Source organism: Monodon monoceros, unplaced genomic scaffold, assembly GCF_005190385.1.
Source record: "Monodon monoceros isolate NGI ecotype Baffin Bay Population unplaced genomic scaffold, NGI_Narwhal_1 Super_Scaffold_14, whole genome shotgun sequence".
Lineage (NCBI taxonomy): Eukaryota > Metazoa > Chordata > Mammalia > Artiodactyla > Monodontidae > Monodon > Monodon monoceros.
In genome coordinates this window covers 42,708,729-42,726,126 of record NW_021703770.1, presented here as the reverse complement: position 1 = coordinate 42,726,126, position 17,398 = coordinate 42,708,729, and the positions used below count along the sequence as shown (strand labels likewise).

The following is a 17,398-nucleotide window of genomic DNA, read 5'->3' as shown; positions in this document are numbered from 1 at the left end:
TACTTTACAGATGAGAAACCTGAGGCTAAGAAAAATAAGAGATGAGCTCAAGTTCACACGGTTAGTAATTGGTAGAAATGAGGTTCCGACTATAAAGTTCACGCCCTTGTCTCTAAACTTGTGTGTTTGGTAAGTAAAAGACACCTGACTCTCCACTATTCCATGTGGACACTATTTGTATGGAAAAAAAATTAATTATGAGAAGGAATATTTATGTATAAAACCTTGCTGAATAAAGTGGTGTGTGCTAATAATTTTCATTTCCTCAATTTTCAATTTTTCTTCAACTACTAAATAAATTGTGGGATTACTATGCTTTCCTCACTCTGCAGACATGGTACACTGCCATTCTAATCCACAGAATGGATTAGATATATGAAACATAATATGTATTATACTTAAAAGCTGAATATTATACTTAAAATTTACAACTTAAATTCTAGATTTCTTTAGAAACTGCTGATGGTTCTGCTGCAATTAAGAAATAAAAGCATATAAAATTAAAGAAATAAGCTGAGAGAAGAAGTGAAAAGACCATGCTTTCATTTACTTCATGTATATTTCCCATATAGGATTATACCAGATAGGATTTAATCTTAATTTTCAACTTCAAAATATCTCTTTTACAAAGTTAGGATTCCTTAAAGCCAAATGCTGCTTGTAAGTAAACAGCACAAACTGATAACCTGATAGATGAAAAATATCATAAAGGAAATATAGAGGAGTACAGGATAAACTAATTATGACTTACATGACGAAAGACACTTTATACTCCACAAATCGTGTTGCCATATGTAGGAAAAATTAAAACTAAAATATCAAAAAGTTATAAGCCTAGAGTGTCCCCTTATATTTTCCATTTCATGCTTTCTGACCAAAAAAATTTTTTTTCTTTGTGAAGCATCTTTCAATACAAGCACAATTTAACATTGAGGTGGGATAAAACTGTCCAGGTAATGGGTGTTGGTGGTTGTCATAACTGATGTAACTGTCCTTTTTCAGGTTTGTTTGTTTTTTTTAGTTTTGCTAAAATATCAGCAATTATAAAATTTTGATACAAATATGTTGTACACCTGAAACTATTATAATGTTATATGTCAACTTTTGTAAAACAGCATACCCTTACATACAAGTTGCATAGAACATATTCAAATACGTTCATTAACCATTTGATTTCCTTCTGTGAAGTGACCACATATGTCTTTTGCTTCTTTATTCTTACTGGGTTTTCTTTTCTTATGAATTTAATTTATTATTAATAAAAACAACTACAGTAATCTCAAAAACAAAAACAAACTGTTGCCCAAAATTAGTAAGGATGATTCTAGGGCATGGGAAACAGTCTTCAAACCATCCCACTACCTAGGACCAGGTCCTGGGACAGCGGGCGATGTGCACTTCCTTTTCGGGGCTTTTTATGTGTTTGCTTTGTTTTTGTTTTATCAATATCCCTTCAGCAGTGTAATTCCCTTGGCCACTGGCCCCTCGCCCGGTTTTCCACACCGGCCCCCACCCCTTTCCTTCCGACCTGCTCGCTCCCTTCACACTCTAAGAACCACCTTGGGGACCCTGTGGAGGTCCTGCCTGATTTGCGCCGACTGACCCCAGAGGTTCTCTCCCTCACCTCAACTTCCCCCGTTTCCTCCCTCGGAGACGGCGTCCACCGGCCTCCTCACACCCCGGGACCTGACTTCTGTCCTCGTATGGCTCGTCATCCCCGGCCACCTACCGCCTTAAGATCCGGGAGGATTTCGGGACAAGCAGCCGCGTCGCGGCGCTCAGCCCTAGACGCGGCGGCCGAACGCCCGGCTGCCCGTACGTGAACAGCTGCAGCCGCGAGTCCGCTCCAGGCCCAGGGTGGCGGCGACGAGGGCGTGGCAGACGGCGGCTCCCAGGGGCGTTGGGCGGGCGCGGGGCGGGGCCTCGGGCGCCTGGGGCCCAGAGCGCGGCGCAGCCCGGCGGGAGCAGAACCGTTAAACCTGTGGCGTGCGTTTCTCGGGATGTGCAGGGCGCGAGGGGCGGGCGCAGCGTCTCGGGAGCCGCGCGTGGTGCTGAGGCTTCGCCGAGGTGCCTTTGGGACCCCAGCCGGCGGTCCTGCTTGCCCGACACGGGGAGGCGCGAGACGAGACGTCTGCGCGGTGCCGGGCGGCGGACTCCAGGCAGCGTCTGTGAGCTATGCCGCCTCTGTGAGCGAGGCCTCCGGTGAGCTGACGACTGAGCCCCTCCCGCGTCGGAGCTGCCGGCGGATCCCGCAGGCGCTGGCAGCTGTCCCTGGCCTGAGTCTCAGTGGTGCTAGGATTCGGGCTGTCATGGAGTAAGGGAAATGGTTAACTTCTGACAGGAATACATGTCGCACACAGACTGCCGTCCTGAAAGGAACAAAATTGGTTGAGGCGACTCCATCTGAATCCGAATCCTTTATTTTTAATTTTCACTTTTATTCTTTTACTCAATTTTTCACTGTTATTTTTGAGAGTCCCCACTTGGTACTACCACTATACTAGGGGGACGTGGAGGCGGAACACGGGTGAACACGGGTGTAATTACAGGGCTCACAATCCGGTGGGCCCCTGGGCTGGTGAACAAATTCTGTGGGCTGTGCTAAGTATTGCGTTAGGGGAATAGATTTAAGTTGGGAGCATAGTGTAAGGAATGCCTAAACTGACCCTTAGGCTTGGAATGTTAGAGCCGTTTTCGGAACAGCTTAGGCTTGGTTTCTTCCAGCTGGCTGGAGGAAGAAGGCAAGGAAGAAGAGACGGTGCAAAGGGAAAAGAAAACTTGTCTGGCGTACAGTAGTTGGAGTAGGGGAAACAGCAGTGTGGAAAGGAAACAGAAGAAGTGGACATGAATCAAAAGTTTGAATCTTTCATAACTTATCTTTTTGAATATTGGAAGGGTCGTTCTCACAGCACTATGGAGGGCAGATTGTGTGGGGTGTAAGATATAGCAATATTAAACAGGCCACAGAAGACTTCCCTGGGGGTGTCTGCCATAACTCCAATAAAAAATAATGATGTCTGAGATTAAGTACCAAAGAAGAAGGGATAGATCTGAGAGATGCTGCTGAAGTGAAATCAATAGGTTTGTGACAGACTGGGTGGAAGGAGTGAATAAGAAGAGAGTCTAGGGTGACTCGGGGTTTCTGAATTGGGTGAACAAGTGAATAGGTGGTGATGACATAAGATAGGGAACACAAGAGGCAGAACAGGTTTAAGGAGGGAAATGATGAGTTCAAACTGGGACTTGTAAATATGAGATTATAAAAGAATATTTAAGTTGAGGTTTTCAAACAGCTTTTTTATGTACACACACAAAAAATATGTACCCATACATATATAACATATACATACACGTTATAGATAAATTGGAACATTAGGAAAGGGATGCTGATTAAGAAAACCCATTCCAGAAAAAAGTACTTAGAAAGAGGACTCAAAAGGCAGGTACTGCAAAGGAGGCTGTGTAAAGGCAAAGAAAGCTTGACTGGAATGGGATAACTGAAGATGAAATGCCTCTGAAAAGGGATCATCTAAGCTAGGGCTGAATGCTGATGTAGAATAGGAAAAAGGTATTTAGGGAAAGGGAACTGTAGGTATTAATGTCCTGGGGTGAGAAAAAACAAAGTTTAGCATATTTCAGAAACTGATTAAGACCAGTATGGTTGAATAGAAAGCAAGAAGAGAATGCTGAAGATGAGTTTGGAGAGACAGGAAAAGCTGAAATCCTAGTTTTTTGTAGGCTCCAGTAAGGAGACTGAATTTTATTTTAAGAGCAATGGGAAGCGTTGAAGTGTTTAAGTGGGACAGTAATATGGTAGGATTTACCATTTTAAAAGGTGTGGAGTTTCACAATCACTTCCATGCATAGTCAAGTTATTGCTAGCTATTTAGGTGTAGAAAAGGCTTCCAGCAACATTCTTACCTTCCACTGAGACAGCTCACCTGGCTTCAGAGACTAAAGTGCAGGTCAGAGGAGGTGTCATGATAAGAACATGTCCTGTGGCATGAAGCAACAGAAGTCTGTGGATAATGAAGTCAGTAAATCCTTTCAACCCCCAGATGTAAAAAATTGTAGGTGTAGGATTCAGTTCTCATTAATCTAGTCAAAACAGAAGTTTTCTTCTTGAGGAATATGTTTAACAATGTAACATATACAATTATATATACATCATACAATAAAATTAGTTTTTACGTATTACTAAATGAAATCAATAGAAATTATGATAAAAAAGTGAGATGGAAGAAAAAAATTTTTTTCAAATAAAACCAAAATCAGTAATCTACTTCAAGGTATAAATACATTTTAAATATAGTTAATAAGCAGACTCCTAATTTTTTGGATAATTGATGAAGAAGAATAAATTATATAAACACATTGAAATTTTAAAAAATCTCTTGTTGATTTGGTAAGAAATATTGGCATCTACAAGGATAATCCAGAACTTATAATATACATCTACAAAAAGAGCTTAACAACAGGTTAGTGAGCAATTTAAATACTAATTACACTGCCCAGGAAAACTTGAAATGCCCTGAAATTATTGAGCTCACATAAGAAACTCATGACAAGTTTCCCCAAATTTAACAACACTAAAAATTGACACTACAAGTTGTTACTGAAATTAACTTTTCTAAACTTTCAATAATAAAAATAAATTTTGATTGCCTATCCTGGAGAAAATACCAAATTATTTATTCTCACAAAGAAAATGCACTATAAAATTGTTTTCAAATGAAGAGGCAATCAAAAAACTAAAAATACAGGCAGTTAATTTAAAATATTTTTATGGATTTTTTGATGTTTGTGGTATTTGTCAGCTTTTTAAAATTTTTAATTTGTTGTCATTGCATTGTTTTTCTCATTCTAAATAAATATTTACTTTGGTTCAAAAAAAAAAAACGTTTGGAGACTGTATCAAGGAAAATACAAAAGTGGAAATAGGAATCCCAGTTCCCAATTAGAAGGATAATAATTAAGAGTTAAATGTGTCTTACTACTTGTAAGTAGAGGTTTTATTTACAATTGTATTTTCTTAGCTTATTTAACTTTACCTTCACAATACCTTACATTTAGTTAATAAAACCTTGTATGATCACAATAACCTTGTATGAGCACAAGTAACACGCACACAAACTGGTTTCTTGTTCTCATGGTAGGTACTGTCTAGTTAGGGTGCAGTTACACAGAGACAATTCCAATTCAATAGCTAATTGTTAAGATAAAGGCATTCATGGTGTGCCTGTGTAGTTCTACTGAAAGCCTGGGAGTTGGGAAAAGCTGAAGAGGTAGCATTACCTAGTGTTTACCAAATGATATCCTTACCAACCTCCTGTCAGTATTCTTCCTCTTATTATTCCACAAACATCTACAAAGCATTTTATGGAAGATACACATACACACACCCCCAAATACAGATAATCATTGAAACAATGCATGAAAAGCTATAATAGCGATTTGCTTCCACTCAGCTTAGTTCAGAAAAAAAAAACAAAAAACATTTTTGAAAGTCTATGCCTATTATGTGCCAGGCACTGAGGATATAAAAACCAAACTGAGATACGACTTGCATGACTGAGGCACAACTAGTAAGAAGAGAACAATAGTCTAAGAGTACCTATAAACCTGTAAGTAGAATAGAGGGTAGTATATGTGGCAGAAGTATTTACATGGAATAGAAGTAGTACAAGGAAAGAATTCTGTCTGGGTGGAAAGGAGGAGAGGAAGGATCATGGAAGAGTTTGCAGGGGAGGTAATGCCTAAGGAGGATTTTCAAGGATAGAAAGGAGTTTACCAAGTTAGACAGGGATATTCCTTGCAGGCAGAAGGACATGTCCAAAGGCATATAGAAATAAAACAGAAGTCAATACCAAAAAATATCAGTAGTTCAATACTGCAGAAACACAAAATACGAGACACTGCTTGGGTAGTGGTTCAATATTAGGCTAAAGAAGAATGAAGAGCCTTTTATCTCCCTTATAAGCATGTGGAGAGATGCTGAAGGACTGTAGGTAGGGTATGATAAGATCTTATGTGCATCTAAAAAATAATCACTTAGGTGAGTAATGTGGAAAATGGATTGAGGAGAGGTACAGGCAGCAGGCAAGGCAAAAATAGAAGCAGAGGGACCTGTTCATAGCCTTTTACAGGAAATGTTGATGAGAGCCACAATTAAGATAGGGAGGAACCATGAAGAGACGTGCACATACTTCAGAGAATAGGGAGAACTGATGGATTGTAGAGGGTGTGAGATGAGAGATAAAAATGGTGATGCCAGTTATCGATTTAGGCAGCCAGATGGATCTCAGAAACAATGAAAAGATATTGTGAGTTCCCTGAGGAGGAATGAGGGAATGGAATGAATCTAGAGTGTAGGTGGAGGAATGGAACAAAGGTAAGAATAGGTGAAATAAGAAAAAAACCGCTGTAAGAGGAAGGGGGTCTCTGTGAAAAGTGTGGTAAGGGGCTTTAGGACTAAAGTTTTCATATGGTATCTGTGGGAAGTTTGCAGAGAGAGCTGAAGACAGGTAAACAATGTTGAGGTGCAATTGAAGGTAAAGATCAAAAATATGTAGTGGCATTTGTGGTTATGGGATTCATTGGTAAATATAGAAGATGATAGATTGGAATAATCAAGAAATTAGAAGTGTTGAAGGTGATATTCAGGAATGGCAGTACAAAAAGGGTCAGAATTTTGGATAGAGGAAGCATATGTTCAGAGAGTGGATATCTGAGAATGAGTTTGGAGATGGAGTGGTTCTAACTATGGGCGCCCAGAGTGCAGCTACAGTGGTGAATAGCAGACGTGTAATGGAGATAAAGGTCACTGGACTTGAGGGAATCAAAGAAATGAGTCCAGACCAGAGTATTAGAGAGGCCATTCACATTGACATTTAAATCAATGGCATGTGATAAGAATGAAAACCAGATACTGAAGTCTGCATTAATTACGGGGGAGTAAAAGAAGACCTGTGGATGGCAGATGGTAGGCAGAGAGGAACTTTTAAAGGAAGGAGTCATACAGCAGGTGAGTAGGAAGAGGCCAGGAAAAAATAAGGCATTACATAATCTAAGGAATTCTCTACAAATCTCCTAAGCTTATTCTTGCTAAAGGCTTAATGACTAATGAAAATGTAATGTATTTTCTCCAAGATTATTTAAATATCAAATATCTTAAGTCAATGGTATATTTGGCATAGAGTATCAGACACTGTGGCAAGGTTTTTCAGAAAATTTTATTTAAACACTGGGAACTTACAGTAGTTCTATATCCAGACATTACACATACACATAAGACACTTAAAAACTTCAGAGCAATGTGTGTGATCACTTCCTTTTTAGCAAGTTACCTTAAATGAGTTTTAGTTACATTTACAAAACTGAAGACTATCTCTGTGGAGAATCAAAGACTCTCACCTGTTAAATTACAAACTGTACTCAGATATTTAGCCTTACCTAAAAACTTATTTGGGAGGCAGTCCCAAAAGAATATAGGCTTCTCATTTTTGTTTATCAATGGTATTCCACCTAAGGTCAAACACATGCGCATTTATCAAACATAAAGAACCTTAGTATTTATTTAAATTTGTAACCGAACATGTAAAATAAATTTAAAAATTAAAAGCCTTTACAAACCTTTTTTAGCATTTTGTGCTATTTAACAATCATTTTAATAAATATTGCTATTACAAGAAAGAGAATTATATTAATTAAAATTCATTGTATGTCAATTTCCTTATATTTAATATGTAATATTCCTACTTATTTCCTATGATTTTGTTAATTATAAAAAAGAAAATAAATACATGTAATAATATTTAAGATAAAATGCTATAAAATTAATAATGATATAATAAAATCAAAAAATGTTTTTTAAACTAGAGTATTCTATTCTTTGTGAAATGAATACTTAGGGCAAATATTTTATTTTCTTCCCAGAGATGAGTTACACACAAGTATAGCTAGATCAAAAATAAACAAAAGCTAAACAAAAGAAATGGTGTTATTACTCAAATACAATCAAAGCTTTTTCTATATTAGAAAATGTGAATGCCAGAGAAAGTGCATGTGAACATGTGTTGTGTATATTTTCAGCATGGTTTAGTACAGTGTTTCTCAGAGTATGACTCAGGGAAAACCAACATCAGAATCATTAGTGCTTGTTTTGAATGCAGATGCCTGTTCTACGCAAAATCTTTTTCAGGTCTATGGGAGTGGCACCTCAATTTCCTCTGGCAAAGCAGAAACAAGAATCTTTTTCTTAGGATTTCTGTGAATATTATATAGCACATGTTGTAAGGCTAGCACCATACTTGCCACCTATCATTATTAGGATTCTTTCTTTTCTGCCAAAATGACATATGTATTCTCACAAATGACTTGCTCAAGAATACCTGATCATGGTTCTATTTTTCTCTTTTCTAAGAACTAAGCCTTTTTTTTTTTTTTTCCTACCTTGGACCACAGGGGACAAATAAATCCTTCCTTTTCTGATGAGTGGCTATGTTATATTCTTTCCAATAATGTTTTCCCAGCACTTTCTGTGTTCTACTTCTGTACTAGTCACTGGAAGGCTAAGTATAAACTGTCATAAGTTTGGATGTAGTTAATTAAAAATTTATGGTAATTCATATAAGACTAAGCTTAAATATATAATATGTTAACTTTAAAACTTAAGGTTTTATGGATGAAACTCATTGGTTTGGGTTTTAATAAATTTAAAACTCAAGAATCAAATGACAATGTAACAAATACTGATGTGATCATCACTTAGCATTCTTATCTGTTTATCAAAAGGAAACTTAACACTTTCCAACTATTAGTTAATCTAGCACAGAAATAAAGTAAAAATCATTTATCTTCTATCACTCATAGATAACTATTCTTAATGTTTAGTGCTTAATTTTCCTTAGTTTTTTCAACACATAACATGTAAAATCATTTTTTTAAGTGAATTATACTCTACATATTGATTTGTGATCTGATTTTGTCCCACAATATTTTGTAAACCATTCCAACTGAACAGATGAAAAATTTCATCATATTTTTAATGACTGCCTGTTGTTTTACAGTATAGGTGTACCATAATTTATTTCACCTAGTCCACATTATTGAATTTTTAGACATTTTTTTCTTTTTAACCCCCATTATAAATAAAAATGTGATAAACATTGTTGTACATATATATTTGTTATCTTATCCATAACACCTTTAGGATAAATTCTTAGAGACAGAATAACTAGGTCAAAGAATGTGTGTGTGTGTGTGTGTGTACCTTCCCATATCTTCAAAATTGCAGGAATATTACTGCTTTTTAACTTTTGTTAATATGGTAGGTGAAATTCTTTTTTCATAGTTTTTAACGTATAGTCTTTCATCATTAGCAAATTTTTTAAAAAGATGGTGTTTATTAATTATTGTATTTCTTCTTTTGTGAATTGCTTTTTCATGCCTTTAGTCTCTTCCCGTATTAAAAAAAGTAATTCTTTATACTATTTTGAAAAGATCTTCACCAGTTTGTCTTTTGGATTTACTTATGTTTTTTTTTCTTTTAATCATACAATCATTAATCCTTTCCTATTAATGTATTTTTTTAATTGAAGTATAACTGACTTACAATATGGCATTTCAGGTGTACAACACGATTCGATATTTTAATACATCACAAAATGATCACCATGATAAATCTAGTTACCACCTATCACTATATTGTTATTAAACATTATTTACTATATTCCCTATGTTATACATTACATCCCTGTGACTTATTAATTTTCTAATGGGAAGTTTGTACCTCTTAATGTCCCTCATCTATTTCACCCATCCCCCCACAAATCTACCTTTTTGTTCTCTGTATCTGTGCCTCTGTTTCTGCTTTGTTATGTTTGTTTTGTTTTTTAGATTTCACATATAAGTGAAATGACATGGCATTTGTCTTTCTCTGTCTGACTTATTTCACTTAGCATAATACTCTCTAGATCTATCCATGTTGTCACAAATGGCAACATTTCATTCTTTTTATGGCTAAGTAATATTCCATTGAATATATATGCCACATCTTCTTTATCCATTCATCTGTTGATAAGACACTTAGGTTGCATCCATGTCCTGGCTATCATAAATAATGCTGGACTGAAAATAGGGTTGCCTGTACCTTTTGAATTAATGTTTTTGTTTCCTCCACAAAAATACCCAGAAGTGAAATTGCAGCAACCTATGGTAGTTCTATTTTTAGTTTTTTTGAGAAACCTCCATACTGTGTTCCATGGTATCTGTACCAATTTGCTTTCATACCAATAGTGCTCAAGGGTTCTCTTTGCTCCACATGCTCACCAACACTTGCTATTTGTTGTCTTTTTTATAATAAACATTTTGACAGATGTGAGGTGATATCCTGTAGTTTTCCCTGATATTAGTGATGTTGAGCATCTCTTCATATGTCTGTTGACCATCCATATGTCTTCTTTGGAAAAATGTCTATTCAGGTCCTCTGCCCAATTTTTAATTGTTTTTTTTTTTTTTTGGTTTTGAGTAGTATGAGTTTTTTTTTGTATATTTTGGATATTAACCTATTATTAGATATATTGTTTGCAAATATCTTCTCCCATTCAGTAGGTTGCCTTTTGTTCTGTTGTTAGTTTCCTTTGCCATGAAAAAGCTTTTTAGTTTGATGTAGTCCCATTTGTTCATTTTTAATTTTGTTTCCCTTGCCTGAGGAGACATATCCATAAAAACATTGCTAAGACTGATGTCAAAGAGCATACTGCCTATGTTTTCTTCCAGGAGTTTTATGGTTTGGGGTCTTACATTTAAGTCTTTAATCAATTTTGAGTTTATTTTTGTATGTGGTGTGAGAAAGTAGTCCAGTTTGATTCTTTTGCATCTAGCTGTTCACCATTTATTGAAGAGGCTGTCTTTCCCCATTGTACATTCTTGCCTTCCTTGTTGTAGATTAATTGACCATACATGTGGGTTTATTTCTGGCTCTTGGTTCTTTTTTTTTTGGGTCTTGATTTTTGATTCCATTGATAATGTGTGTCTGTTTTTGTGCCAGCACCATACTGTTTTGATTACTGCAGCTTTGTAGTATAGTTTGAAGCCAGGGAGCATGATATCTCCAGTTTTGTTCTTCTTCTGCAAGATTCTTTTGGCTATTTGGGGTCTTTTGTGTTTCCATACAAATTTTAGAATAATTTGTTCTAGTTCTGTGAAAAATGCCATTGGTATTGTGATAGGGATTACAATGAAGCTGTGGTCATTTTAATAGTATTAATTCTTCCAATACATGAGCATGGTATATCTTTTCATTTGTTGTGTTGTTTTCAATTTCTTTCATTAATGTCAGTTTAATGAGTATAGGTCTTTTACCTTCTGTAAAAGATTGGTTAGATTTAGTCCTAGGTATTTTATTCTTTTTGATGCAATTGTAAATGGACTGTTTTATTTCTGATAGTTTGTTGTTAGTGTATAAAATTCAACAGATTTCTTTATATTAATTTTGTATCCTGCAACTTACTGAATTCATTTATTCTAGTAGTTTATTGGTGGTGTCTTTTAAGATTTTCTATATATATAGTATCATGTCACTGGCAAACAGTGACAGTTTTACTTCTTCCTTTCCAATTTGGATTCCTTTTATTTCTTTTTCTTGTCTGATTGCTGTAGCTAGGACTTCCAATACTATGTTGAAAAGAAGTGTGAGAGTGGACATCCTTGTCCTTTTCCTGATCTTTGAGGAAATGCTTTCAGATTTTTGATGTTGTGTATGATGTTGCTGTAGGTTTGTCATACATGGCTTTTATTATGTTGAGGTATGTTCCCTCTATACCCACTTTGTTGAGAGTTTTTATCATAAATGGATGTTGAATTTCTTTCTTATTAATATCTGCTTTGGGCTTCTACTTGGAAAGATTTTCATTAGCATAAGATTATATAAACATTTACCTATACATTCTGGAACAAACGTAAATTCCAGACCCAAGCACATTTAAGAATTTAACATACCAATTCATTCAATCATTTATTCATTCATGCAACAAGTATCTATTGAACACATACGCACTAGGCATTCTTCTAAATGCTGGAAATAAAGCAGCAAATAAGACCAAGGTTCCTGCTATCATGGAGTTATATTCCAAAAGGAATATAATCATGTAGCATATAATTTAATGTGGGATTTCAAGTTACTGGGGAAAGAATGTATTACTCAATATACAATGCTGCTACAATAATCAACCATTAAGAAAATAAACAAATTAGATTTTCATTTCATAAATCAAGTATATTACAAATGTATTAAAAAAATCTTTATTTTTAAAATAAAAGCATGAAAATACTGGAAAAAACATAAGCGAATATTCTATAAAGGAACATTATATGCACTCTTGAACATGAAAACTTTAGAGTAAGATCTCAAGGCAATTTTAGAAAAACCTCTTATTTTTTAAAAATGGAATAGAACAAGGTAATTTTTGAACAATAATCTTTATTAGTATATTTTTAAAGGTACATATAATCCTGAGCAACTGCATTTATACATTTATCATTTACTCTTTGAAATTTACGTGTAGTTTGTTCCAACCTCTCTGATGAGTACATTTTTATACTAATTAGGAACATAAATAATTAAAAATATTATTCTTATCCATGGAATAGCCAATTAATTTACTCAGAGCATCTCATTATCTAATTCTACTACTTCAAAAGCTTTAGAATATTACCTCTCAGTTAAGCAATTTCTTTTTCAAAACTGCAAAGATGGGCAGTGCAAGAGCTGATTCCTTAAATCCTAGTGAATTCTTAGAAAACTATGTTGCTTTATGTCTTTGATCTGTATTTTGAATAAATTTGGTAATTATTTAACCAGCTATATTTGAGAAGAATGGTAAAAGTAACTGCATCTCATCTCAATATTTTAGCCAGTGTAAAATGTTACAGGCTCCCTTCACATGTAAGTATTCCATAATTATCCCAATAAGAAAAATTTACCATGATCTAATGAAAAGGAGGACAACCTAATATACATACATCTTTGTAAATGGTTAAATATTGTGAAATATGTTATGTGAAATATTTCAGTCTCCATAAAGGAATACATAGAGATGATTAACATTAAATTTCAAAAATCTAGGCCAGAACTTTTATAATTAGTAAATTAAAAAATGACAAAAATAAAAGACAAAAAGATCCTGTGACAAAGACAAAGACAAAGATCCTGTGATCTTCGAGGAAAAAACATTTACCCAACATATCTCCAGCTGTGGACAAATAAATATTTTTATTCTTGTATTTTAAATTACTACCAAAATATTATATCTTTCTACAAACAACATAAAACAAGCATACAGTATCTAGAAATGGTCTTTATCTGACAAGAATGTCAAGTCTTTGAAGGTACACTAAATTTTTTTTTCCTGAATAAGGTCACTATGATCTTAAAGTTACAGTAAGCAGTTCAAGCAAAATGTGTATTGCTTAGATTTTAAAGCAAGCAATTGTGTTACTGTTTAATTAAAATATAAGTATAAATGTGAAGCTATTATACCAACATTTATAAACACTTCTTAGAAATACAGATCAGAAAGTAATGGAATAACTGATTTAAAAATAATGAAAGGCTGATGTTATATGTAAAATTTGGGAACAAATCAAAAATATATTTAAGAGATGTAAAAGAACATGAAGACCAAGCTTTATTATTTGGAGCTTGAAAACTTAGCAGCAAAACCACCTATCTGCATATAATGTAGTACAATGAGCATTTGTTCATAAAAGACTCCCAAAGTCTTAAAACTTCATACATAAACCAGAATGAAATCCATTAGGTAAATGATTTAAAGATGCCAGAGTAGTTTATCCAGAACTGCTAGATACTCTCACCTGCATTACCAAATCATAAACAAGCTTATGCAAAACTGTGTTCTGGGTAACTCACTCTTATAGCTCCCCAATAACAAGCTCGGATAAGGCAGATCAAACCTAAGAGATAAGCAACTGCCCAAGAAACATAGGTTGCATGAAATCGCCTTGCAAAACCTTGGGTGCCAACCTAAAATAAAAAGCAATATAAAAATAAAAGGTTAGAAACTGAGAACTTGTGTTGGCTTACATGCAATTTTTATGAAGTATATTCCTAAGATGACAAAACCCCAACAAAATATGAGTTGCTGCATTTGTTGGCTACCACTAACAGAGTAAAATTTAATAAAATGACATTCCTAGCTACATTAACTATAAACTTTATAAAGTAAACAAAAATTCCATTAAAATATCTTATTTATAAAAGGAATTTAATCTATATAACCCCAATGTCATCCCCATATTGATAATAAATCTCTGTTTCACTTGAATAAAAAGAAGAATGGTTTTTCAGACCTTCATAGCTGAATGAGCATTGCTTCAGCTTTGGCCATGACAAAATTGGTTCTGGCACTAAATAAAAACAAATGGGCTTTTGTTAAATGGAGGGTAAAATTCCCAATGTCAAGGACCTTCAGAGGGATCCCAAGACATGATTTCACCTGGATGGGCAAGCTCCAGGCCAATGGATTGGCTTCAGATTGCTCATAGTTTTTCAGAAGCTTCTGGGCCTGGTATGCGAGGAAGGCAGGTTCTTCAGCGATCAATGAAGGCTGTTCCAGACCTCACCATTTACTACTGATAAAGTTAAGAGGAAAGAATTCTAACAGCGAGTAGAGTAATACTCACAGTTAATCCAACTCCAATGAAAATACATATCATTCCAATGGTAATATATGCACAGCAGCGTCTTCGAGGAAGTGCACTACCCACAGAGGAACTGCAAATTCATGAGAACAAAACAGAATATTAAGTATTTACATGAAGATTCTCCATTTCATCTTTGTGAATACTTATCTACTGCTTTAGTAATACATACACTTCTATTTATTTATTCAACTTGAGAGACAAGAACGTACATAATAATATTTTTAATGAGTGATCTAAATCATACCTGGTGAATTTGTGTGTGAATTATTGTGGCTTTAAACAAAATTCAAGTGTTGATCATTGACAAAGTCCACAAAAACTCACTATGGTCAATAATGATCATCTAAGATAAAAATTTATTTCCAAAACAATCTATTCCAGAATGGAAAATCAGTGCTGTCTTACAAATAGAAATTGATTTTTTTTTACATTTATAACCATTGTTATATGTTTAGTGTAGAAAATTTGGAAAATAAGAATAAAGAATAGAAAGGAAAATTACCTGTAATTCCACTATCATAAATACCGCTATTTTTATCCAGCCATTTTTTACAACTTACCAATTTAGCATAAACATTTTCTTACATCATTAAGTATCCTCAAACTGGAATTCTGATAGATGAATATAACATAACTTAACCAATTCCCTAGTATTGGACACTTTTTTCTTCTTGGAAATAATGCCAGGTAAGCAACATCTAAAAGCACTGTGCTTATTTTTTTTAATGAAAGTATAGTTGATTTACAATGTTGTGTTAATTTCTGCTGTACAGCAAAGTGATTCAGTTATACATATATATATATATTCTTTTTTATATTCTTTTCCATTATGGTTTAACACAGGATATTGAATATAGTTCCCTGTGGTACACAGTAGGACCTTGTTGTTTATCCATTCTATATGTAACAGTTTGCTTCTGCTAACCCCAAACTCCCAATCTATCCCTCTCCCCCACCAACTACCTTGGCAATCACAAGTGTGTTTCTGTTTCATAGATAGGTTCATTTGTGTCATATTTTAGATTCCACACATAAGTAATATCACATGGTATTTGTCTTTCTCTTTCTGACTTACTACACTTAGTATGATAATCACTAGTTGCATCCATGTTGCTGCAAATGGCATTATTTCATTCTTTTTTATGGCTGAGTAGTATTCCATTGTATATATGTACCACATCTTCTTTATCCATTCATCTGTCAATAGACATTTAGGTTGTTTCCATGTCTTGGCTATTGTGAATAGTGCTATGAACATAGGAGTGCATGTATCTTTTTGAATTATAGTTTTGTCTGTACATATGCCCAGGAGTGGAATTGCTGGATCATATGGCAACTCTATTTTTAGGTTTTTGAGAACCTCCATACTGTTTTCCACAATGGCTGCACCAACTTCCATTCCCACCAACAGTGTAGGAGGGTTCCCTTTTCTCCACACCCTCTCCAGCATTTATTTGTAGACTTTTTTTTTTTGCAGTACGCAGGCCTCTCACTGTTGTGGCCTTTCCCGCTGTGGAGCACAGGCTCCGGACACGCAGGCCCAGCGGCCATGGCTCACGGTCCCAGCCGCTCTGCGGTATGTGGCACAAACCCATGTCCCCTGCATCGGCAGGCGGACTCTCAACCACTGCGCCACCAGGGAAGCCCCTATTTGTAGACTTTTTAATGATGGCCATTCTGACAGGCATGAGGTAGTAGTTTTGATTTGTGTTTCTCTAATAATTAGTGACATTGAGCATCTTTTCATGCGCCTGTTGGCTATCTGTATGTCTTCTTTGGAAAAATGTCTATTTAGGTCTTCTGCCCATTTTTCAATTTGAGTTGTTTGTGTTTTTGTTGTTGAGTTGTATGAACTGTTTGTATATTTTGGAAATTAAGCCCTTATCAGTCACATCATTTGCAAATATTTTCTCCCAGTCTGTAAGTTTTCTTTTCACTTCCTTTATGGTTTCCTTTGCTGTACAAAAGCTTGTAGGTTTGATTAGTCCCATTTGTTTGTTTTTGCTTTTATTTCTATTGCCTTGGTAGACTGACCTAAGAAAATATTGGTACAATTTATGTCAGAGAATGTTTTGCCCCTGTTCTATTCTAGGAGTTTTACAGTGTCATATCTTATGTTTAAGTCTTTAAGCCATTTTGAGTTTATTTTTGTGTATCATGTGAGAGTGTGTTCTAACTTCACTGATTTATATGCAGCTGTCCAAATTTCCCAACACCCCTTGCTAAAGAGACTGTCTTTTTACCTATTATATATCCTTGCCTCCTTTGTCAAAGATTAATTGACCATAGGTGTGTGGGTTTATTTCTGGGCTCTCTATTCTGTTCCATTGATCCATATGTCTGTTTTTATGCCAATATCATACTGTTTTGATTACTGTAGCTTTGTAGTATTGCCTTAAGTCTGAGATGGTTATGCCTCCAGCTTTGTTCTTTTTCTTCAGGATTGCTTTGGCAATTCTGGGTCTTTTATGGTTCCATATGAATTTTAGGATTATTTGTTCTAGCTCTGTGAAAAAGGTCATGGGTAATTTGATAGGGATCACATGAAATCTGTAGATTGCTTTGGGTAGTATGGCCATTTTAACAATATTAATTCTTCCCATTGTGCTTATTTTTCATTGTTTTCTTATGACAAATTTTTAGAATCAGAATTACAAAATTAAAGAGATTAAAC

The 17,398-nt window shown here is 35.0% G+C and overlaps 2 protein-coding genes across 2 annotated transcripts in view; both read right to left on the bottom strand.

Moving 5' to 3' along the window:
* Positions 1-1,856, bottom strand: part of CUNH8orf88 (chromosome unknown C8orf88 homolog) — a 41,804-nt gene extending 39,948 nt beyond the window's left edge. Inside the window, exon 1 of the mRNA XM_029222955.1 lies at positions 1,730-1,856. The gene's annotated coding sequence lies outside the window, so the exon portion shown is untranslated. The remainder of the gene's footprint in view (positions 1-1,729) is intronic.
* Positions 1,857-13,672: 11,816 nt separating this feature from the next.
* PIP4P2 (phosphatidylinositol-4,5-bisphosphate 4-phosphatase 2) overlaps positions 13,673-17,398 on the bottom strand; it is an 84,493-nt gene continuing 80,767 nt past the window's right edge. The window contains exons 6-7 of the mRNA XM_029222954.1: positions 14,704-14,794; positions 13,673-14,044 (exon numbers count right to left, since the gene is read on the bottom strand). Coding sequence (XP_029078787.1) covers positions 13,901-14,044; positions 14,704-14,794 — 235 coding nt within the window. The 3' untranslated portion in view covers positions 13,673-13,900. The remainder of the gene's footprint in view (positions 14,045-14,703; positions 14,795-17,398) is intronic.